Source organism: Ambystoma mexicanum, chromosome 2p (genome assembly GCF_040938575.1).
Source record: "Ambystoma mexicanum isolate Mex_15411 chromosome 2p, UKY_AmexF1_1, whole genome shotgun sequence".
In the NCBI taxonomy this organism is placed as follows: Eukaryota; Metazoa; Chordata; class Amphibia; order Caudata; family Ambystomatidae; genus Ambystoma; species Ambystoma mexicanum.
This window is the reverse complement of record NC_090923.1, coordinates 544,217,216-544,243,246: the sequence shown is the minus strand read 5'-3', so window position 1 is coordinate 544,243,246 and position 26,031 is coordinate 544,217,216. Positions and strand designations below refer to the sequence as shown.

The 26,031-nt window shown below is 47.1% G+C and overlaps 1 protein-coding gene across 5 annotated transcripts in view; it reads right to left on the bottom strand.

Annotated features, from left to right (window-relative positions):
* The window catches only part of LOC138566537 (calpain-1 catalytic subunit-like), an 845,562-nt gene that overhangs the window by 15,678 nt on the left and 803,853 nt on the right, over positions 1 to 26,031 (bottom strand). For all 5 annotated transcript variants that reach the window (XM_069643985.1, XM_069643987.1, XM_069643986.1 and 2 more), the window contains one exon: positions 16,117 to 16,175. In XM_069643985.1, the coding sequence (XP_069500086.1) occupies positions 16,117 to 16,175 (59 nt within the window). Of the gene's footprint in view, positions 1 to 16,116; positions 16,176 to 26,031 lie in introns of those variants that run through there.

Genomic DNA, 26,031 nt, shown 5'->3' with positions numbered 1-26,031 from the left:
AATCTCACATTTCTTTATATTGATCTTCAGATGATTCAAGTTCACGTATTCCTGTACAGCATCGAGTTTGCGTTGTAATCCAATTGGTGTTACATCCATCAAGATCAAATCATCTGCAACAACCGAGATATGAATTATGTGTTTTAGGTGAAAATGATTTCACTGCATCAATACTAGTTCCGATATCTGATAATTGCTGAAGCTAAAGGGAAGCCCTGCTCTACACCTTTGAAGGTTTTAATCTCTGCAGACAAAGACCTGGACTGATCTAGCCAAATCCAAATCGAGGCTCTAGTGTGGAGCTCACGAATAGTTGCCGTCAAGTCTTCAGGACAGCCCCACCCCTCTAACATTTTCCATAACATCTCGCGGTTGATGGTGTCAAATGCATAAGACAAGTCGATGAATGCCAAGCAGACTTGAGTATGCGTTCTTAGGGCCTCCATTTTGATTATATTTACAATCATCAGGTTCAGTGAACATCCAACATTTTTCACAAAACCTGATTGCCTCTTGTCGGAATTTTGAAGCCCACTCGACTAATTTGTAATTTGATGTTGTAATTTTATTCTGTCAAATAAAACCAGACAAACCTCTGCCCAAATTTCTGGATGTTGCTTGATGGTGAAGTTGGTTAGACCATCCGGTCCTGGTGCTCTGGAATTATTTGCTTTCCAAATGATCTTCTCGATTTTCTCAATGTCTTCTTTTACAAAGGAGAGCGCCCAACCATTGATCTTTTGTTTCACGGGCTCAGATGGTTCCTTATCTGGTTTATATAATTCTGTAAAATGTGAGATCCATGCCTCTTCAGACACTAGGCAAGTTTTTAAAGCACGTTGGGGTGCTTGTGTATTATTGATAAGGCTCCAAAAATCTCTTGTGTTTTTATTACTAAGGCTCTTCAGCATTTTCTCGGCATCATTCTGGAGCATTTGATATCTATGGGACTGCATCCAGTTCTTGTACTTTTGTTTAGCTGTGCGATTTCTCAGCGGTCTTGTTTGCTGCTCAAGGTTACGATTCTGGCGTGGTTCTGCTCTCATTGTACGTTTCCGTTTCAATATTTCCATACTGAAGGCATATGAATGCTTAAAGTTTGGATGTTTTAGGCCTATATCCTTCATCTTAAATCGGAATAGCAGATCTTCATATTCTACGGACTTGGACCTCATACTGAACTGTGAAGAAATCTGTGAAATATCTGCTGAGTCAAGCCTAAGGCAGACTCTATTGGCTTGGACCAACACGTATGGGGCCAGAGATCTTTTGGCTTGGACTTTGCTACTAATAGCTCTACTTGCAACATGTCATGGTCGCTGAACTTTTTATTACTTTCATCGATTTCACTAGGGAGTGAAGCATGTCAGAGACGAACATGTAGTCTATCGTTGAAAATCGGTCCATCCGCCGCCATGTTGGTGCCGCTTGTACTTATACAACCATTCAACATGTAGATCTTCCTAGCGTCCATTTCTTCCAACCAATCATGAGCCAAGGACTTTTTATCTGATTGTATGTTCTTAAAAAAGTCAATATTCAAGTCTCCACAAAGAATTATGTTTTCACAGTACCCTCTTCCAACACATTATCTAATATGGTTCATATTTGGTCTATGAACATTTGTTTACCAGCTCTTTCATGGTTCCAGTATACATTCACAATCTTTATTTGAGATCCAAGATTGCTCGACACTTTAGAATTTCCAATCGTTGTCACTTGGATAAACGGAGAGAGATTTGTGGACTTTATGATGCGATACTCTGTAGATCTTCGAACCATTGTTATTAGGCCTGCCTTTGGCCGTCCTTTCTCAGATTTTATTGCTGGATTACAGGCAAGTTCGAATTCTGCCACCAATGGAGTTTCACACATCTAAGTTTCCTGTAAGCACGCAATGCCTATATCTTCCAGCCAATTTGATGTGAACAAATGACTAAAACCTCGTGAGTTCTAGGATACCATCACACACGCGGTATCCAAAAGCTCCTTCTGGCATTATTTATGTTTATTTGAATTCAAAGAGGTTGCCAACCATTGCCATCCTTCATCTTGAGTTGCCTTAGGGGAAGTTTTATTATCAATGATATTCGGGCGGTCGCCAGTTGTTACACCTCGGATAGTTATTTGAATAACGTCCTTCTTGCCTTCATTGGGATCTGCTCTGTTTCCCACGAGCACGCCCTTATCAGTGTTAAAGGCGGCATTTGAAAACCCCTTTCTATTGTTTTTTCGTGGCAAGTGTCTTTCTTGCCTCACACTCCCAATATGGCACTCGCTATTTCTGTCCTCTAAATGGCACCGTACTGCCTTGTTCGACATTGAAGAGGCTAAGTTGTCACTGCACTCAATTGCCGGCCCATATGTTAAGGCGTCTTGATGTTTATAGACGTCAAAACCCAATGATAAGAATGCATCACAAGCATCCAAAATTGCTGCTAGGATAACATTTGATGTCAAATGCAACACTACCTTGTCAGTCCGTTCTTCTTCAGGGAATTCGACAATCTTTACATAAATTGACTCAATTAAGAGTAGGACATGATGCAGTAGTTTTATAACATTAAGCTTGTTCAAAATCACTCTGTCCTGAATCCACACGCTCAATCCCAAGTTTGAATACAGGCGACTTGCCCTTTGGCCCCCTTCCATCTCTTTGATTTGTTGTAATTTGCGAGGTTCTCAGGGAATGTTTATCCGAAGTGACTGCATCACAGACCGGTAAGTGGACTGATTTTGGGATTGATTGTAGCATTCCAGAAGAACCCCTTTCACTTCCAACTATATATTGATTGATGATTCACAGTCAACAGACCGCTGGATTCATTGCTTAGTTTTTCACATAACTTCTCCCGTCTCTCCTGTAATGTGAGAAACGTAGGGCTCCTACTGCACCTGTTCGCTACACTACCGGAGTCTGTATTACAAATAATCGCACATGATCGACCGACAATGACTTTCTTTCCAGTTGAGGAACTGTCCCCTACGTCATGCGACAGGCGCTCCTGCACCTCGCCAAGCGTCAAAACATCTTCTTTCTCTGTTGTACTAATACAATTCCCATCATGCTGTACGTCTGCAGGCAGTTTCGCACACATTGCAACCTCATGCCCAGGGAGTTCCACATGTGCACTTGAATTATGGTCTTCAATGTCATCATGGGTTGACATATTAATCAGTTCATCAGGGAACTCAGTGGAGGAATCAATAATCTATCCCACATCGATTGCTGCGGGCAACCAAGAGACCTTCCCTTTGGACATTGGGGCCAAATTTAGTCCCATTTGATTTGCCATTATATGAACCAATCTGATATTCCTCAAGAACTTTCTTGAGCCAGTCAGTTTAGAGTTTTTGGGTCCAGGTAGATTTTTCAATTTCTTTAGTTTATTTTTCGGTGGTTGTTCAACATTGTCTTCTCTGCGAGCGGCACACTTCTTTTGCAAATTGGGAATACATCAACTGCATTGATAGCAGGGATTGTGATCCGCTGCTCCTCATCTCCCTTGTTTAAAATGTCACCGTGATGGCAAGAGGACATTGCCGTCTGAACATCTCGGGCCTGTTCGAACGGCCTGTTAAAGGAAACCTCAGTCACGTTAAGCTCTGCAGATGCTTCAGACGTTGTTTCAACATTCTCAGGGACAGACAAAGGATCTCCCTCGGCGGCTGTACACACAGGAGACTGGCCAATATTATGGCCAATTTGCGATGGACTTCCTGTCTGTCTCGTGTTCCTTGACTGACTGATTGATACACCACCTGTTGAGGTCGAGTTACTTTGTTCGTCTGTAGCCTCAGGACATGTGTTTACTACAATGGGATCATCTCACACACACCGATTTATCATCAAATTATTTATTGGCACTTGATTGGCTGAACCGTGGCAATGTTGTAACCCATATCCTAGGTCCGGCGTTATGTTTTTAAATAACGATAAAGCCTCTTTTGCCACTTCCGCCAATACTATTTTGTCCAAGTTATCGTTACCCCTTTGAACCAACAGCGTGGCCATGGTTGACTCAACCCATTTAATTGATTCTTCATATTTGTTGTTATGCCGACTAAGACGCTCCTCCAAGTACACTAATTTTGAGTTCATTAAGGCCATTAGTGTAGAATGGTCTTTCATGGTCTCATTGATCTGTTCATATAATTTGGTGAACGGGGTTAATGATACTGCTATGGAAGAGATTAGAACCGATTGCAAATCGCTCATGCAGCCCTTTTCCATGGGTAGGGTATGAACCTCCTTGTTACATGGTTGATCTCTTGGCACCCGCTGGCCCTTTGCCTTAGCGGCTTTGTCTCTCCTAATCTTAGGAAAGGGTCTCTCCATCAAGGAGGAATCTGATAATGAGGAGCCATCAGAATTACAGACTTCATTATCTAGAGTTGGCAACCTATCTTCGGATCCAAGACGCTCTTTTCTTACGCCTCTTGAGTGGTCAATAATTCTTTTTTGTGATGTTGGTATTTGACCGGGAAGAACATATTCGTACTTATTTCTGCACGTTTCATCCTCCAACCTGCGTCGTTTATATCCCACGCTCTCCCACATGTCTTCACTTGTGTCCGACAGATAATTGTTCCTCTTAAAATATGCTTTCTGCTGATCAGCATCTTCAAAGTTAAAAAACTGTTGGTGTTTTAACGTCCGTTCTTTATTTATGAGTACCAAATTTTGCAACACATTGTTGACTACATCGATTGAATTGCACCTATCAATGCCAGTACTGTCGCCCAATCCACCACCACCCTCACTGAGGTCGGCCGGTGCAATTACTGCAAACGTGCGTGCATGTAACTCAGATGTTAAGCTTTCAGCAGATACTACCTAATCTGTAAGAGTGACGTACATAGAGGAGGGCCCCGGGTGTGGCCTGACAGACAGACAGCGGAAGGGTCTACTGAGTCTCCTGACTCGATTCGAACATTGCCGACATTGACACCAGTCTCCATAACTGCCTCCGACATTAATTCTGTGAGATGGATTGATGCCACAAGAGAGGCTGCAGACACCTGATTTAGAGTTAGTGGTGCGCACCCCGCCCACTCCAGTGAATCAGATGAACATGAACAATAACAACTTACTGCTTTTTTCCGGCAGTCCCTCGCTTCGGGAACTTCCGTCAAACCTTCTTGTTTGCTTTGAGCGTGTGTTCTTAACGGGGTGTTTGCCATTCAGGCAAGGTGCGCGCTGTCAGCAGGTCCTTGAGGATGGCTTTGGGAGTTCAGAGCACAACGCAAATACGAATACGCCAACTCGCCACAGCACAACAGCAGCTCCAAGCCCTTTCTCCACAGGGCTTATGCCACACGGGTGAATGAGGCAGCCTTTTATGGTCAGCTGCTGATCAGTCCCACAGCAGTTAGATCTTAAAGGCACATGCACCTCACTTGTCTTGTGTGTTGACTCGCCACAGCACAACAGCAGCTCCAAGCCCTTTCTCCACAGGGCTTACGCCACACGAGTGAATGAGGCGGCCTTTTATGGTCAGCTGATCAGTCCCACAGCAGTTAGACCTTAAAGGCACATGCACCTCACTTGTCTTGTGTGTTGACTCGCCACAGCACAACAGCAGCTCCAAGCACTTTCTCCACAGGGCTTACATCTCCAGCTCCATCCATCTGCAGCACGGCCCGTACCGGGTGGCATGGGCCATGTAGATATAGTGAATGTCCCAAGCAAAGCAAGGGCCTGCAACCAGGCATGAGGGACCATAACGCCCAGTACGGTCCGAGCTGCAGGACATGAGGCCTCCACAACACCCCTGAGGGCCTGATTGACTCATTGGGCTATGAATGTGCCCTATTCCATCATTCCTTGTATAAAATCTCCACGCCTAGGCCCAACTATATTTGCTAAGTGGGCCTGGGCATACACATACTGCACAACAGTGCACCTTCAGGATCATGCCAGTTCAACATAACGTGCGCAATGCATAAATCTCACCAGCATTAACGTCAATCAACTACATATTAGTCAGTCAACATAAAAGCTGTGGAAGACACATGTGTAAATGAACACTTTCACAAACACATAAGTGAGTAGTCGCAATGTTGCACTACACAACGTTGAAGCTGCTTGCATATGTACATGTGAAAGTTTTCAAAAACACCCCTTTCCCCATACACCTGTATTGTGAACATGAACAGCATCCAATACCGCAAAGCAAGCAGCTACAACGCTGCTTGCTTTGATGTATGTGAAAGTGTACACAAACACGTGAAGTTAGCTACACAGTCATTACAACCCAATTGGCAGGCTAAATTCAATCTGCGCCCTATGCCAGTTGGAATAAGCCACAGATTGACCAACCAACTTTGCTAAACAACCACTAGGGAGTTCCAATACTGAGTACATGTGTCACAGGATGCACCTGTGCCCGTGGCATTCAAGACAGAGAAGGGATGAAAATCTGACCATACATGCCAGGTCACATTGACATTGCAGCAGTGAGTAGGCATGCAGAACGGTGTAACACGGCTCAGAAGTGGGTTGATGCAGTGCAGAACATGTGTACATTACCCATTATCTACATGAACTAGTACATTATGATGTCTATTAATAAACGTGAAGGCAGTGTGAGGGCAAGTTGAGGCATCACGTGCAATGTGCATGCAATGGGTTGCATAGCTACAAGCAACCCCACTCCCTCCCCCCAACCCTCCAAGTGAAAATGCAGGGAGCCATTGCATGGCAGTGAAAGGGTGACCAGAGACCTGTGTATTGGCAGACAGTGTTGACTAGCATCAATTGCATCATCTGAGTCAACTGAGAACACAGCAGATGATAATGGGACAGTAAGCAGGACACATGATGAACCTTCAGTAGTACACCCATGTGTGCAGAAGCCACTACACCAGTTGAACAGAGTCAGGGGGCCTGAAACAGGGGGAGGACTGTGCCCCACACAGACTGACACCCTAAACATGTGCGTAATGCAGGACTGAGCCAGAGTGGGCATGGAATGGATGATCAAATGCCATGAAATGTACGTCATCCTGGACACGTACTACAATGACCATCCAGTCAAGGACACATAGGGGCATGCATGGAATGTACATGGAGCATGAATGGTCACTCATGTCCCTGCGGAGCATCTGCCATCTTCACAGTCCAAGTGATACACCCTGCATCAAGGACAAAGGATGTACCCCACTGTATGTGTCTGGCAGGTTGGCTGGGGGAAGTGTGCATGTACACAGGAGCCTTGAACAGGCCATTGCAGTACTCCAACATGATACACACCAGTGTCATGATGAAATTGTGGTGCAGGAGGGTGGAGGGAGCATGCCTACGTGGAGTAGCTGCATGCAGGCAGAACACACATGCACGTCAGTCATGCAATGACACAGTCCCAGTGCTGAGAGGAAAGACACGCCAGGCTACATGCAGAAGGGCCAGTGATCTGGAACATGGACCAGAGGGGCAGCCGGGTGACTAGCATGTGAGTAGGGTGCAAGTGTGGTGATGAGGACAGTCCCGTCTGCTCTATATGTCAAGCATGCTGCACAGCAGCCACGCATCAGTGAAGCATTGCATGACTTGCACATGTGAACCATGTACACATGACATGCAGTGGCAGTCAAGCACAACACATCACACAAGCAAAACACACATGGTCTGGACAAACACGCGACAACAGTCACTGGATGGGGCATCTAAGTCCTGCATCTCTCCCACTCCTTCGACCAATTCTACCGGTATGAAATCCGCAACGACTGACTCGTGCAAAGTGAGGTCTTCCTCCTGAGCTGGTGACCCACCGCCAGTCAACCCATTCACGGCATAATTGGAGGCACGCTTCGCCTTAGTACTGCGTCGGAGGTCATCCCAACGCTTTTTGCACTCTTGAGCTGTGCGCACCTGATGTCCGAATGCACTCACATAATCCGCAACTTTCTTCCAGTGGGACATACGATGGGCAGCCGTAGTGTGACAATTCGGCCCTACTAGCATATCACGGTTGTGGTCCCGCATGTTGTCCCCAAGGAAGTCCAGTTCCTGCACGCAGAAAGGCTTCTTCCTCGACGTGCCGGAGGCCGGAGCTGTGTCTGGGGTCCCAGCCTCTACTGCAGGTGCAACGTTCCTCCTCTTGGACAGTGGTCTGGACGCTGACTGGCAAATGCTGCCTTGATCAGTATGGGCAGTGGCGCTGGTGGATTGAACCAAGGGAGTGGCAGGTGGAACAATGATGGAAGCCCTGACTTCCATCGGTGACTGTTGGGTGCCCCTGACTTGACCCTGCGCAGAAACATCTGTTGTGCTAAGGTCATTGACCAGGACTGTCCTGGATGGTAGACTCACAGCCGGGGTGGTGGTGCTCGGGCGCAGCAGATGACAATACTGCCCCAGGGACATGTGCCTCGGTCAGGGCAGCCCTGCATGAACATACCCTGTGCCTCCTGAACTCCTGGAAATCATCCAGGGACTCTTCTGGTGCCAACGCAGCATGCGCTGGCCCACCCCGAGCCTTGGTGGTGGTGTCCACAGCTGCACCTACCACTACCCTTGGGCCAATGGCAGTCGATGAAACAGAGGCGCCCCTCACCTTTTGTGGCCTCCAAGCCATGGCACAGATGGAGTAGTGCCGGCACAGATGGAGTAGTGCCAATGGGAGGTGTACACAACAATTGTCCTGGGCAATTGGGTTGAAGGGGGTGGGATACAAGATGTTAACAGCACCCCTGTGCACCTGCAAGGCTGTATATGACCCCAGTGATAAAGTGACAGGTCACGCAATGCTCAGGCACCCCAAAACTGCAGTAAAACAGTGCACGCAACCCCAGGTAGCCCACGTGTGTGGAATTGACCTCCTGCAGTACGTGGTGGCACCCAGGGACACGAAAAACACATACACATGGGACACACGCAGGCTACTATGACCTCGAAAACGGGTACGCGATACACAGTGGCACCCGCAGTGAGAAAAATAGCGTGCGCGACTCACCGTCAGACTAGCGTGATAATGAAAAACACGCGTAGCCAATACCGCCTCCAAAAGAAGAGATACGTCCTTGATCCACTGTGAAGTTGTGATGGCGTGCGAAAAAACACAAAGTAGCAACACACACGTCGGTCTCCACGAAAGGCACATACAGCGAACTGCTGGCCCCGCTCACCTTTAACCCATGCTGAGGGATACACCCGTGCGCATCACTTCACTTATGCGCTTAGGCCCTTTCCTTGAATTACACGCATTGACACGCGGACATGTTGTTTTTTCACGTGCTGATTCCCTATGCACCCATCATGAGAGAAATGCCCACGCGCGTTACGTCACAGATGCGCTGTCGCACTAAGGGCCTTTCCTCGAATTACACGCTGATGTGCTATTTTTTCACGTGACAATTCACTCCGTATCAAGCTGGCAATGTGACAACACCTGGAAGACCACGCTCCTGCCCAGAAGGTCATTTTCCTGCCGCCCAGAGCCCCAAGCACACTCCCACCTGCCATCTGCTGCTGCCTGTCTGCTGTCCATGTGCCCTGCTATTTGGTGCCTGCATGTCAGCCATCTGCAGGGGTCCAGTTGCTGTGACCAATTCTGCTGGAACAGAAGACTCCCGACTGAAGTTCCATCGCTCCACAGCCCAGCACCAGGACCCAGTTGCCCACCCACACCTGCCTTGGGGGTTGCCATGTCGGGGGAACACATCGGAGACCACTGGCAAACCCCAGCCAGAGAGGCAGAGGGCTACCAGCTTCAGTGCCGCAGAAGTTGGTATCCTGGTGGAGCAAGTCCTGGTGCATTATGATGCCCTCTTCGGAGGTTCACGCACTGACAATGAAGGACAGAAGAGGGTCTGGAAGGACATTGTGGCTGCCGGCAGCCCGCAACATGCACCACGTCCGGAAGCACTGGGAGGACTTCAGGTCCAGGACCCTTAGCAAGGCCCGGCGCCTCTTGAAGGCAGCGCATACAGAGGGGTGCCGGGTCCGCCTTACCGACATCCAGATGAGGGTCCTGGAACACATACACCCAGCGCTCCACCTCCAGGTCCTTCAGAGGCAGACCCGTCTGGCGTCGAGCGGTAAGTGTCCATGCGTACTGATTGGACGCAGTGCATGTCGAAGTGTGCCAGGAGTGTGCAGGTTGGACATATGTCTTGAAAGGCCCATGTATGGATGTGTATGTACAGGGACATGAACCTGCCTCATGTGAGTCCAGTCATGTGTGAGGCACATCAATGGTGTATGTGTTCAAATGCATGATGCCCAAATGCATGTGTGGGCACACACATGTTTACATTTCTGTGTATGTACTGTGCACGGTTGTGGTGTGAAACATGGATGCTGGTTCCACCTTCATGTATGTGCACAATGTACGTGTGTATGTATTTGACATGTGTGCCACTGTGATACACCATGGATGCATGTGACACCGACATGTAGGAGGCTGATTGGCAGATGTGAAATGGATGCCGATGATTTCACTGCGACAGGTGGTGGAGATGTACAGATGCATGTATGTCTGGCGTGTGTGCATGAGTTTGGCACTCCCCGTGTTGCATGTGACGTCAGGCTAACCTTCGGTTGCTCATGCTGTTGTATGTGTATGGATGGTGCTGTCTGCTGCAACATTCCTGTTAATTTGCGCATGTGTGTGGGTTCAAATGATATGTGTGTTGGGGAGTGTGATGCCATGTGTGAAGTTTGAGACTGCCACTCATGTGCAACTGTCATGTGTGTATAAGACCATTGTACAGTGCCTTGATGCCTGTGTTCTGTCTCTCCCTGTCTGCAGCGTCAACTGATGTAGAGGGTGGAGATGGTGCTGTGGAGCACAGTGGCAGGGATCCCACCGCCAGCCAGAGATGCAAGGCCCAGCTCCCCTCCCATGTTGTCATCTCGTCGGGGAGTGAGGAGTCTGGTGTCGCGCCCGCTGTTACAGCTGCAATGGGTAGGTCCAAGAGGCAGAGGTCGGAAGTGGACTCCTCGGCAGCAGAAGGGGCAGCTGAGACCCCACAGGAGCCTATGGAGGAAGATGACACAGAGTCATCCAGGTTGGTGGGGGGTTTGGTTGAGGAGGAGGCTGTGGAAGGCCACGCACGGGTTCTGGAGGGGGGGATTCCACTGGTGCTAGTAGTGCAGTCCAGGGGCAGGGACAGGAGGCAGCACAGGTGGCCGCAGAGGTGCCTGTGTGTAATCCTGTCCCCGATCCTGTGACTGCATCATCCCGCACCAGCATGGATGCCTTCATCCAGACCCGTTTTCAAGGAGGGGATGCGCACACAACTGCCCTTCATCTCCATGCGGACATGGTAATTCAGGACCGTGTTGAGCCTGTAGCCTGTCCTGGCTGGGGTGGCATTGCGTCAAAGTGGCATTCGGGATGACGTGCAGCATTCTCGTGAGGACACTGCATGTTATTTCGGATGCCTCGTTGACCGTGTCGACCTACTAGGACGGGCCACCAGTGCTGGGTTCCTCCGTGTGCTGGACCTTCTACCGACCCCCTCCTCAAGTGAACCCCCTATGCGCCAGTCGTCCTCTGTGCCATCTTCCTGCCCAAGTATCACCTGGGCACCCTGTGGAGCTGCCCCTGACCCAGCGGCCAGGCTGGTGGAGGACACATCCCTGCCACAGTCGGGAGTCGGAGGTCCAGCAGGGGTAGCCACCACAACAACTGGACCCCACCAGGAGGAGGACGTGCAGGCATCAACAGGCAGGGCACATGCATGGCAGCAGCAGGCTCAAGGGGGTGCGATGATGGCTCGGGGCCATCAACATCAGAGGGGCAGGCATCGGCCGGAGGGCAGGAGGACCCTGGATTGGGAGTGTCTTCCGTGTGGCAGTGGTTGGGCCGGCAAATAGATGCGGAGCGGCGGCGGGCAGAAGAGGCAAGGCTCACTATGGTCAGGGTGGAGAACTCCATGCACAGGGCGTTGAGGCAGGCTGAGTGCCTCGAGGCAACTTGCAGGGAGTTGGAGGAGGCCATGGCTGCATCCCTGCAAGACCTCGGGGCCAGCGAAGAGGCCCGCCTCTGCGACGTTGAAGAGGAGTTCGATGATGCCCTGGCCCGGAACATCAACAAGTGAGCCGTTGCACTTGCCCGGCGCCTTTGTAAATAGTTCTGTAGGTGTAAGTTTCCTTTCAATTTTTTTTCCTTTGGTGCGCATGGACTCTGCCCCGCCTTTTTGTATATAGTTAATTATTAGGTAGGATTTAGGTTAGGTTTCCTTTGGATTGTTGGGCTCATGGACCCTTGGATATTCATTTGCAAATAGTTTTGGACCTGGATTTCATTTTTTTGGACCCATGGTGGAATACTTTTCTTTTTTTAAACACTGATTTTTTTGGATGAACGGACCCATTGGAGCCATTTTACTTTGGATTTTATTGGTTACAGCATTCATTTGTTTTTTCATTTTTGGACTTCCGGACTTGGAATATTTTTTTTTAATTATTTTGTGATTTTAGTTTATTCATTTGGTTTATTCATCAATACACTTTTTTCTATACTTTACTTGTGTGGTCATCTCTCATTTGGTTTGTGCATGTCACAATGTGGTTTTTCACAGTCGTGTCGCCATTGTGTGGGTCTGAGGGACATGTATTCATGGGCATGCTGGTTATTTATTTTGTATCATGACATGGGAATTCAATGTGGAGTGGATGGAATGCTTGGTTGGGTGTTTGGACTGGGGTGGCGTGGTGTAGGATTTGGGTGGCCATAAGGGCCATGGGTCTGGAGTATGATGACATGTTGGGTGGGGGGACATGAGTCGGGCCTGTTGGCAGGTGCCTGTCAATGGTCGGTTGGTGGGGGACATGCGTCGGGGCCTGCTGGCAGGTGCCCTTCAATGGTGGGTGGGGGGCATGAGTCGGGGCCTGCTGGCAGGTGCCTGTCAATGGTGGGTGGGGGACATGAATCGGGGCCTGCTGGCAGGTGCCCGTCAATGGTGGGTGGGGAACATGAATCGGGCCTGCTGGCAGGTGCCCGTCAATGGTGGGTGGGTGGGGGAACATGAGTCGGGGCCTGCTGGCAGGTGCCCGTCAATGGTGGGTGGGTGGATCGCGACATGAGTCGGGGCCTGCTGGCAGGTGCCTGTCAATGGTGGGTGGGGGACATGAGTCGGGCCTGCTGGCAGGTGCCCGTCAATGGTGGGTGGGTGGGGTCATGAGTCGGGGCCTGCTGGCAGGTGCCTGTCAATGGTGGGTGGTTGTATGGGGGACATGAGTTGGGGCCTGCTGGCAGGTGCCCGTCAATGGTGGGTGGGTAGGGGACATGAGTCGGGGCCTGCTGGCAGATGCCCGTCAATGGTGGGTGGGGGACATGAGTCGGGGCCTGCTGGCAGGAGCCCGTCAATGGTGGGTGGGGGACATGAGTCGGGCCCTGCTGGCAGGTGCCCATCAATGGTGGGTGGGTGGGGGACATGAGTCGGGGTCTGCTGGCAGGTGCCCGTCAATGGTGGGTGGGGGACATGAGGCGGGGCCTGCTGGCAGGTGCCCCTCAATGGTGGGTGGGTGGGGGACATGATTCGGGGCCTGCTGGCAGGTGCCCGTCAATGGTGGGTGGGGGACATGAGTCGGGGACTGCTGGCAGGTGCCCGTCAATGGTGGGTGGGCATCAGGACATGAGTCGGGGCTCACAGGTGCATGGTGCCATGTGGGCTGCCTACAGGGCATGGTCAGGGATGTGGGTTGTCCCCTGTGGTGTGGGCTGCCTGCAGGGCATGGGGAAGGGGGAAAGGGCACAGCCAGGAGGCTCCACAATGCCAAATCGCGTATAAAACGCCCACCCCCCCCAAATACACGTAACCGGCTCGCGCCAGGCCAATCGCATGTAAAACTCCCCGCGCACCCCTGGAATACGTGCAGGCAGCCCATCCACCCTCCCCATGCCACGCAGGCATCCCATTGACCCTCCCCATACCCCACAGGCAGCCCATCCACCCTGGGCATACCCTACAGGCAGCCCACACCACAGGGGGGACTTTTTCCACGCAATTTACCTGGCGTGAGCGGGGTACGTGTATTCTGATGGGTGCGTGGGGAGTTTTACACGTGATTGGACTGGCGTGAGCGGGGTACGTGTATTCCGAGGAGTGCGTGGGTTGTTTTACACATGTTTTCTTGGTTGGGGGGCTGTATGCTGGTCCACTGGCCTTTGCGCCATGTACTGGATTTGTGCAATGTTTTTGGCGCAGGGGGACTGGTTGGGGGCGTAACCGGCACTGCTGCAAGGTCGCTGCGCCATTCTGCGTGACGGCTGCTTATGGATGTATAAATCCATGAATACGATATGCGCCGAAATGGGTTTCTCTGTGCGCCAGCCGCGTGCGCCACTTGTGCGCCGAATTCTATGAATTACCCCCTTAATCTTTACAGAAATGAGGATGGGGCAAAGAACTCTGCTCCCTAAATGACCTTCTGTCCCTTTTCCGTTCCTGGCTCCTCCAAACTAGTGCCAGGCAGGAGTTTATATACACTTAGCTTGGTCACTGGATCTGGGCATGGCTCCATCCAAAATGGTCCTTCTGCCATATAAGGGGTGCTGCAAAGTCTTCCTTTCTTCATCAGCGATTTCTGTCAGCCATGCTACTTAACATATTGTCACCTTACATAGACACACACTGCAGCCCTGCAGACTTTTACAAACTTTGAGGCCAAACCCCAGGAAAAACTAAACCTTTCTAGAATTTTCATTCATACTCCACTCATTGTACTCATATTTGTATGTGATCCTGTAATTTCTTTTAAGCCTGATTTTCCTATTTATGCATATTGTGCATCAAGCATGTAAGGTCCCCTATTCTTAGTCTGCATGGGCTTTTGACAGACAGTAAACAGCTGGTCAGTGTGCTTGTGCTAGCACAAACACCACAGCAATGCCTGTAGTCCTATCTTTATCACAGGCCACATTCCTTTGGCAGAGAGCCTGCTTCTATTGTGTGCTTTGAGATTCTTAGACCTGTATAGAATTTGACATTTACAAATGTATTCAGCTAATAGTTATTTTCACCTTATATTTAAATAATAACTGCCTTCGTTCAGTTCCTGCCCATGTCTGCGTGTGTGATTATATTTGCATGAAGAAAGCTTTTCTCAGTGCCCCTCCTCCCCCCTGGTCTATTTGTAGTGCCTAGAAACAGTCAAAAGAAGACTTGCCTAATTCTAAAGCACTAGGGAATGAAGGAAGGCACTAGCACCTTCCCAACAATGCACCGGTTAGTTTACAGAGATACAAAGATGGTGGCACTGTAGAGGGATATGCTCAAATTGTACTAGGAGATGGGGAAGAATGTGGGATATAACTACACTTTGCTTGAAAACATCACAGACTGGGAGCAGTATGGAATAGAACTATATATTTCAGATATAACTTAGGAGAGAGGATACACATGCGCTGTAATTGGCAGAGGGGATGACCAGTGGCACAATACATACTTTGTGTTCTATACTGGAAGAGACACGGTTAGGTAGGTCATTTTATAACATGAACCTCAGCATGGCACTACCTGTATTTCATAATGGGAAAATGCAGGACAACTGGTAGAGAAAATGGTAATCTGTACTGGAAGACACTATGAGGGGAGGCCCAGTATACTACAAAGGTACAGATCACTGCTGTCTACACAGGAAGAGGATACCATGGGCATTTGAGATGACATCATTACTTTATATTGGAAATTATGAGTTGTTAAGATCCACTTTAGAGGACGTGTACTCTATGCTGGATCATATAAGGGTTAACAAGGTGCACAAAGGAGCACGTATGCTGTAGTGGGAGAGAGGAAATGCCGGGGACACGTGGATTAGATGGATATTCATGCTACAATGCAATAGTAGAGTTGGAGGAGTGACTAAGGCCAATATGTCCAGAAAAACGGGTGAGCAAGATTCTTGTAATCTTGGGGTAGACACTGGAGGACCATGGAACATTGTGAGAAATACAACTACTGTATACAAAGATGTAGAATACTGGCCGCCATAACCATGAAGGTGAAAAACTATTACAAATTTCAAAACTTTCAAAGAGTGACAATTTGCATATGAAGGGTCACATTTTCATAGTGTGATGCATGGTGAACAGAAGCATTATATCTTCAATTCAGATTTTGAGAAGTATTATATACATATTTAGAAATTGTATGAAGAGTTACCTGCTTATAATTGAGAGTCACTGTTCCAGAGCCGACACAGGCAGATTCATGAAATATTCCTGAAAAGACATAAGGAATGCTTGTTTAAAGTGATTTTATAAAACAAGTATGAGGACTGAGTGGCAACAAATAATGCCTAAAGCTATACTTTAAAAGAAATATGTAAATAATGGTCTTCATTGGGGGATACAGTGAGTCGGGTGTGTATCTTGGTAGGTGCATAGATGAATGCATAGGGTTTTGGTGTGTTTCTTTTCGTTTCTGGGACAGCTGCTTAATGCATTGACAGAGAATGTGTATCAAAAGACAGTTTCTGTATGAATGGTGAGCGTGCAAATGTATACAAATGCGGCTGGAGAGTTTATTCAGTTGTGTGGGTAGACTAGTGGATGGGAAATTTGTATGGCTGAAAGGGAGTTTGTATATAAATTGAGTCTGTGAATTGATTATTAGATACGAAGAGTGTATTTAAAAGGGAAGTTGGTGTGTAGATGGACAGCTGGTGAGTTCACGGTGATGGGTGTTCAGCATGGCTGGAAAGTTTCTGTGTTTGGCCACAAATTAAAAGAAACTGGGGATACATGGGTGGAGGGCGTTTGTCTGGGTTGTTGGTGAGCTTCTGTGGATCAATTGGTTGGTACGCATCTGTATATGTGGACAGAACCATGAAAGAATGGTAAGTTTGTGTGTGTGACTGGCAAGACGTAACATGAATGGATTGATAGATGCTGATTGTGTGTGTGCGCTGGTGAATGGCGGGATGGTAAAGTGTGTGTAGATGGATGGGGCATCAGGATTTCTGATGCGTGGATAGTTTGTGTGAGGGGATGATTGGTTAGTTTGTGGATAGATAAATGGAAGTTAGGATAGTAGGAAGGAGGATTTGTGTGTGTGTGTTAATTTTGTTAACCTTTAGGCAAGGATTCCGTTCCACACTGCCTACTGATACACTGGGACTTTTAAGCTTTAAGAAAATGGTTTTATTTATTATATTTTCAGCTTGGAACCGGAGGGTGCAGAGCACGCAGGTGGTAGACATCTGGCAAACCTCTGGCTAATCTGAAAGCATTGTAGATTTATCCAGCCCTGCAAAATACATGACAAGGTGTTAAAGCAACAGCACTGAAATGCGGAAAAATTGGTAAAAGGATGCCATGTGTGAGCAAGGAGATTCAAAACCGTTTAAGTTTCAGGCAAACGGTGTACCGTCCTTGATGTTACACATGGCGGAGCAGATGCCCATATTAAAAATGTTCAGCTTAAATTCTCTGCTGGGTGCAGATTCTGTGTACTGTCTATCGGAATATCCTTAAGGAGGACATTTTACCTTCTACTTGGACCGCTTTGTGACCCCATTTACACAAAGGGGTCTCGACCTTCGTTTCGTTCCTCACAGTTACAGGGTTCTATGTGATCATCTAGAATATTAAAGGCCGCACACAAAAATGGCCGATATTTTTCTGCCGATTTGGTGCGGACTTTAATATTGGAAATGCATCAATCTGCCCCTTCCTTGAAATCGGGGGTATCACCCCCGTCAACTCTTGCCCCCGCCCCAACTCCACCTCCCATACAAATACTCATACTCACACTCAGACACACACCTTTCCCCAGCCCCCACGTCACTTACAAATACACACCACGCACATGCAGACACACTCCTTCTCCCCGGCCCCCTTCCCACTACAAACGCTGTCCCCCATCATACACACAAGCACACAAACACTTACCTTTATCCCGTATTTCCTTGCCCGCCCCGGTCAACTTGTCAGCCTCTGAACGCACTGGTGTGTGGCAGGGCTGTCACGGTTAATATTTAGAAAGATCGCTGTGAGTGTTCTCAGAGCGGTCTTTATAAATCTGTCTTTTTCATTTTCGGAAAAATGAAAAAGACCATTTAACTTAATACCAATTACTGGCCAATTGCCATTTTAGACATAACAAGGAACATGTTTGCTTCTCTTCTTTTAAAAGAGCTTATGACTTGAAACGAGAATAACAATATTCTTAAATGGGGTTGGAAATTGGAGGTTATATAAAAATGACAATAAATAAATGCGCTGAAATGTTAGTTGCTGAGCTCTAAAGGTAACCCCATGTGGGTGGCATACCTGGATCACTGTGCTGCATTTGACACAGTCGACCACAGCCTCCTGTGGATTTAATGGTGTATAACTTCAGACCTGCTGAAGTTTTTGATTTTACTCTATACAGACAAGGTACTATTTGTGAGGTTGAATAGCGAGGGACATTATTCTCAGCGTACCTCTACTTCCATTGGTCTGGGACAGGGATGCGTTTTGGACCCTTAGTTTTTTTTTTTTAAAACAATTTTTATTAATTTTACAACCTAAACAACATACAGCACACTTACAATGCTTAACGTTATATCATCAGAAATGTGCTTTTATGCTTCCATGTCTGCTGCCTGCCCCCCGCCCTCCCTCCCATCCCAGCCTACTTCGCTTCTTGATTTGTCTCTTTTCTCCTTTCAGGGGTTCCTATTCCAATATCCTCATCTGAGTCCTGGTCACTCGACCAGTCCTGGGTGGGACCGTATAATGTGGCTACTAAATGCTTCCAGGCCGTCAGGGATTCTGCTTCTTCATCTCCTCCTCTGTTTCTCGCTTCCTGCCATACTGCTGTTTCGGCTTCGGCCCATTTTTGGAGGTCTTTCCACCAGACTTCTATCCTATGCCTATTGCATGCCTTCCACCCCATGGCAATTCTATGCTTGGCAAGTATGTATGCCAGACCTTTTAATTTGCTTACATGCTTTAGGTGCCGCGGCCTAGGGAATCCTCCTACTAAACATGCCCACGCTGATTCTATGTTTATTTTAATCCCCTTTTCATCTAGCCGGTGGGCTAATTCTTCCTAGAATTTCCCAATTTCTGGACATGCCCAAAACATGTGCGTCATCCCCACATTTTGGACCCTTAGTTATTCAATCTACACTTACATATATAGGGAGTACTCCAGCTGGTCAACAACCTTCCACCTAAACTTGGGAAGGACAAAATAACCTGGCTAACATATGCAAATGACTGGACGATCTTTGAACAGGTGGGTCTCCGGTGAAGTTTAAAGGTGACCTGGGGCTACTCCGCATCTAATCACTTGAAGTTGAAGCCATCAAAATCTTCTCTGATGTGTTTACCTACGAACGGTGCTACCAAAACAGGTTTCATGAAATCTGAATGGTAGTCCTTTGAAAGTGAAGTCTGTGGTACTGTGTTTAGGATTCTATATTAATAAGATTTTCTGATAAAGCCAGATAAACAAAATTAATAGTAAAATAATACCCCTGGCTGCTAAGATTAAGCAATTTGATGATGAACACAAAGGCTTTTCTATGCTTTCTTTTGTTGTGTTTCATAAGCAAACTGCCCCTATTGTTCTTTATGTCTCAGAAAAAGTTCACAAATGGTGGTTAACTTGAATACGTCTAGTTTGGTGGGCTTTTCTAAACTTATCTCCTTGTCTGCCGATGCAGGGGATTAGAGTCGAATTAGGTCTAGTTTCTCTGTGCATATCAGCTATGCTAAAGAGAGTTTGCAATGAAAAATACTCTCTCTTAATAATGAGATGATTGGCTATAATGTCTGGAGCAACGCCACGGACAAAAATCAGCCGCTCTGAAATTACGACAGTGGTGATTTGGTGCAGTATAAAAGCAGAGTAACAGAACGTAAGCAAACTGGTTTGTTGTCTAATTTTATAACTCTGTGTGAAACTTTCCTACAACACATCAACTTTAATCAGACTAATTACTACTTGCAAGCAGATATAGGTCAGCTTGTGATGAGGATTTGTAAGAAAGCATGTTTAATGAACTGGAGGTCCAACTATGAAAATTTATTAAAGAAAATGTCTTTTGTGTATTATATTATACTAGCTATACAGTGGTATGTTACCAGGTTTTCAGGTAAGAACTGGGCAAGGTTTTGTATGCTATTTTGATTGAATCTACTGCCTACACAAAGTACTGAATTACACATAAAGAGTTAAACATCAGGTGTGCAAAAAGATTTGTTTACCTTGAAAAGTATTGCTATACAAGATGCAAGTGTTCCCTTTTAACACATCATTCTCTAAGTTTCACAACGTTTCATTTGTTCAGGCATCTAGAGTGACCTTTATTCAGCTGGCACACAAGCTGAGATAGTAGAGGCAATATCTCTTATCCTACTTAGCATCAATGAAAAGTGTATACCGTACCTGTGATCCACCCCACTCCACCTCCCCAGAGTTATACCTGGGCTGCTCTGCCACATGGCCATCATCTCTCTTTTACTGCTGCATACAATGCTGTCCACATAAGGGGTGACAAAAGAATGCACGAGGGGCTACACCCCCCGACTCACGCACCCCATCTATTTTATTTTTGCATTTATTTATTGAAAATGAAAAGTTATTTGCTCTATACAAAGGGCCTACGACAAATGGAACAGTCCCATCTCGGCGCTTTACAAAGTCACTGGTTTTGGGCAACATAATGATCGATTGACTGAGGGCTCTGATCGAGAGACTCGTCTTTGTTCATGGTGTACCGAACTAGCCTGCTCCTTCGGCCACATTGTGTCTCGTCCATTAATAGATCTTTCCAGAATTAGCCCAATGCAGTTTTAGCGGCGGATGGACTTTCAAATCTGCAGAATCTTCTGTACAAGCTAAGCGAAATACCCTAGACCCTTTTAGAAAATTTAAATCTAAAATTAGAAATTGTCTAAAAGCTTATCTGCCTTTGCCCAGAGAAAGGAGGGGTGTTTGTTGAGGAAGCAGACTGTGTGGAACAATTACAAGCGATAGGATGATTCTTGTGACAACCCTTTAATTGTGCCAAACAATAGAATAACGTGTTGCAAAGCTCATTCCGCAGCCTGCTGCCATCTCCGGCAGTGTGTTCCTATCCAGAATGGAATGATGCCTACTAAAGCCAGAAGCATCCCAGGATCCATTCTGTTTACTTCAGGTATTAGGAAAGATTTTCTTTTTGCAGCTTTCCCTCGATAGTTTTGTATGGAATCCCATTCGTTTTGCTCTGTTTTGATCCTGTCCCAACTTTTTGAAGCAAAGTGAAACCTTCAGCTTCCTTTCTCTTACCTGTTGCTCATTTTTCATTGGGAAACTGGTCAGTCTTTCAGACCATCAGTACAGTAAAACTTAGTTTCACTTGTGAATTTTTGTATTTTCACATTGCACACAGCAGCGTACAATGCGTACAATGGGGATACACTTGTATCACCCTATCATTTCAACCAACATACAAGTTCCACAAAAAGCTAGCACGCTTTTACATACTCTGGCTGTGGGCGCTCAATGGTCTAAGGAACTGCTTTGCATTGCTCTAGCAGGATAACAGGGTCAGTGAAAGCATTACCATATTTTATTCAAAAGACATAGGTAAAAACACTTAAATGAAACATAAAAATATACACAAATTGGTGGGGGAAACACTGGAATACTTAGGGATCCACCTTACTAGAGAACCACACAAGATATATCAGGCAAACATAGTTCAGCTGTGGAAACAGCTACAGGAAGACGGGATGGGAATCTCAGGAGCTGTTATGGTTCGCCCGTATCACAGCTGTCAAAATGACTATCCTCCCTCGTCTCCTCTATGTAATAAGTTCACTACCGGTGCCCATACCACAAGCCAAGATGCGAGAGTTGCAAAACACAATATTTAAATTGATATGGCACAGTAAGAAACCCAGGATCCAGAAACAAATCTTAATGCGCCGGCCCCTCCTGGTCGGCCTGGGTGTTCCAGTAATGGACAGATCAGTGCTTTAGTGGGGCGGGGCCTGCCAGGGCTGGGCCCCGGCAGTCTCCAAAAAGGGAGAGTGAGCCGGTCCCACCACTTGACGGCGGGTCATTGTCCTGCCACGGCCGAAGCCGCGAAGGGAGAGGATCCCCGCCATCATCAAGGCAGGCAGCTGTGACTGACAGAAGTGCAGGGCAGTCACAGCTTCTCTCAAACGAGTTTGCACAAAGCTGGGGCTGGCTGGCACCTGTTAGTCACAGCTCAGCGTCCCCACCCACCATTAACACCCCTTTGTCTCCACTTCCTGTTGTGCCATTTACAGCGTAGGGCTGAGAGTAACAGGTACAACAGAAGTGGAGACAAAAGGGTGTTACTGTTTGACCAATTAACCCCATGACGGAACTCCAGGGGAAGCGGGACAACCAGGGGGCAGCAGCGCTCGGCAGGAGAGGGACACAATGCTGGGGCAGGGTGGGGCAGTGACAGAGACAGATGTCAGAATAAGTACAGTCAGGAGGGACAGGTGAGGGAATGCGGCGGGTGGGACGCTTTTGGCCTTATGAGGGAATGAGGGGGGACTTATGAGGGAATGCAGGAGGGGCAGGAGGCCTTATGAGGGAACCCAGACACACACACTGCCTCTGCCCCGCTCGTGCCCTGCTCACACACTCTCTTCCTCACACGGTCATGACAGTCTCTTATTTCTTACACAACATCCCCTGCGAGCAGGCATTGCGGCCTTCACTCCAGTGTATTTAAAGACAGAACCAATTGTAAATTTTTCTGTTTGGTTGTTGAGGTGGGGGGGATATGAGAGCCCCTGTTAGTCTACTTTCCTAGCCAAAATCTTACCCTGTCAGAAGCACACCCACGTTCAGGGGCAAATCTCTGCAACCATGCCCTGGCCGCATTGGGCAATGGCAGTGGTATACAAACTTTTTTATGTCGAGCCCCCTGAGAAAAAAGTTGTTGGTAGGCCCCCCTCCCCGAATGCAAGGACTGCTTGTATTTCATATTAAAAGCAGTCAACTTTCTCTCTTTTTAAAAAGCCTCACCCTCAACAGTGCAATTAAGTGATCTGCACAGGAACACACGTTTTGGTTGTGCCAGTAGTGTTGCAGTATGTAGATGAGACCACCCCTGTTAATCTTTATATGCTCTTCTTTAGGCCACACCTTCAGATTTTAGGCGACGCCCATTAGGCAAGCCACGCCAGCAAATGAGGCCCTCCCTCAATTTCTTTCCCCACTTAAAGTCTGGGACAGACACATCTTAGCAGCACAACTAGCACCAATGTTGAGGTGGGCAAATCCAGAGAACCACAAAGCATGGTGTAGAATCGAACAATCAGCCTCATTAGCCCCCCTAATGACCCTGTTGAGCCCGAGAGAAGAAAACGGAGAAAGCAGGGGCGCGCTATTGGAAATGACGAAATGGTCACTGCAAAGCTGGGACAAAGCCCGGAAAAAGAAACGCATCCCGAGCAGAATGAGCCCATATACGCCGCTGATGCACAACCCAGATTTCACACCGGGTCTCCAACTAAAGTATTAGGCGGGATGGTCTGGCGCTGAGGCTATGTACCTGAGAGACATGTACAAAGACGGCTCTCCATTACTCTTCACAGACTGTCAGCAGGAATTCAACATAGGAGAAAACGAGCGCTATAGATATGCACAAATAAGGCACTGGATAACCCACTCAACGGTAAAGAGAGCGGGCACAAGAACGCCATCAGGCCTAGAACTGTCTCTGCAGGAAGGCAACACGGTGAAGGGGGACACCAGACTCTACAAACTGCTCTCCAATGATCAATCGCCTGACAATCTCACATACAAACGGAACTGGGAAAGAGACATGCAAGAGTCGTTAACAGATGAGGAATGGAACCACATATGGGCACGTGCACACGGCACCTCCAGAAGCACCACGATTAAGGAATATGCTTACAAACTATGCCTCAGATGGTATATGTCCCCGAACCGCATTAATAAAATCACAAAGTCATACTCACCAAACTGCTGGAGGAACTGCAATGAGAAGAGAGACCTATTTCATATCTGGTTGACATGCCCCTAAGCCGTGACCTATTGGAAGGAAATACTAAGCCATGTAAAAGGCATCTGTGGGGTTGAACTGCCGAGATCTCCGAAAACAATTCTCTTAGGAGTCCCCATATAAGGTAAATATGCAATGTCAGGAACGACAGCCATTCTCATTACTCACCTGTTATCAGCAGCAAGAATTACCCTTGCACAAAACTAGAAATACGAAGAGGGCCTGACCTAAGCATGGTGGTGAATGAAGGTCTGGGGAGTAATGGCTATGGAGAAGATATGTGCACTCAGTACAGGAAAATATCTAAAATTCTTAAATATCTGGAACCCATTCCATGAACTGGTACGTGACAGAGAAGCCCAATTCTTCAAACCCCGCCTACTCCGGAACACGCATATCATCTGAGACCTACCAGACGTAAAGATGCCGGGACCCAAACGTCAGGAAAAGATCTTAAATCTGCTGAACTCTATAGTGTAAAGTAGTGGTTAAAGTTGTGGGCTAGAGGGGTAAGTAAGGGGAGGGGGAAAGCAGGGAAAGGGAGAGGGGGGAAATTGAAAATCTTCGAAGACTAAGGGAACTTCTACGAACTGCAGGGTACAAACACAAGATAGATACAGGACTTAATTAATAATTGAGGGCAAATGTTATGTTGTATTTACCTGTATGCCTTTGATCCAAAAATAAACTTGGTTTAAAAAAAAATATACACAAATTGACTTTGTAGCCAAAAAAATATACATGCCTACCGATTTCCAAAATACAAATATGATGTTATCGGTCTTCTAGTTAGTAAGACACGTGAGGGGCTTATTCGAAGTAGTGCATATACAATGGCTCTCTCTATTTAGTGCCTACACATTTTTGTGCTTCTAGATACAAAAAGAACACATCTATGGACCAGTCTTATTTCTGTGCTGCTTTGGATCCATCTTCAGGACACAAGATGTTAATTGAACGTGTAAATATTGCACGTTTCTTCCAGTGCATGTGACCATGCACATTGAACACTACAGAAAAAATCACATAACATTTTTTTTAAAACTGGCCATAACTATTGATATTATACTGACATGAGCTATGTCAATTTCTTAGCTGTGTGTAAAGCTGATTAAGGCACGCATCGTTGAATTAGACTATCCGGTTTGTTCGTCTTATTCCAAACTGAAATAGAAGGAGGAATTCATTTCATTCCTCTACCTTGGCATCGCGGCTTATAATTAGCTTGTGACTGAATGACTATTACCTGAGCAATCATCTGTTAATCGGTGTTCATCATTGTGCAATTAATTCAAGGTGCCCCAACCATAGCGGCTTTTCATTTCAACAGCTGTAATGCTACAGAATTATTTGAGGTCGGTAGTGTTTTCAATCTACAGATAAGGTAAACAGCATTTATTATTTTGTGTTACCTTATTCTTAGACAGGCTCAGACTTTAGCGTACATCACCTATATTAATTGCCTTAGGCGGTATACTCCTGCTGGCTATTCTTAGTGCCGTGTGGCCTGGAGTGTCGCTGTTGTTCAGGGCCCACCCGCATTCTAAAGATCCAGTTTCGATGTGTATAGCATGGTTTACCCACGGGGAATAACTCTGCAAGTCTACACGGGGGAAGAGGTTGATATACATCCCACCTGTTAACCTAGTGCACACACCAATTACGTGCACCTTGGTATTACGTGTTTAAAACTGTGTTAACTTGTTCCCAGACAAGCTCAAACTTTAGCGTACATCCGCTAGATTAGTTACCTTAAGCAATATACTGCTGTCGGCTGGTCTTAATGCCGTTGTTGTTCAGGGCACGTCCGTGTTTTAAATACCCCGTTTGGACATGCATAGCGTGGATTACCACGAGGAAACTCTCTGAAAGCCAAGCATAAACAGGGAAAAGGTTGATATATATCCCATCAGTTAGCCTCGTGCACACACCAATTACATGCACCTTGGTTTCGCGTGTTTAAGTATGGTCTGCATTCACTTACTTAGATAATCGTTGCCTGAGACTTCAATTCTGTCTTCAGTCGCCGCTAAATAGAAGTTCTGTGGCGATCATCTGCTATTCACACATCATGTGATTTATAG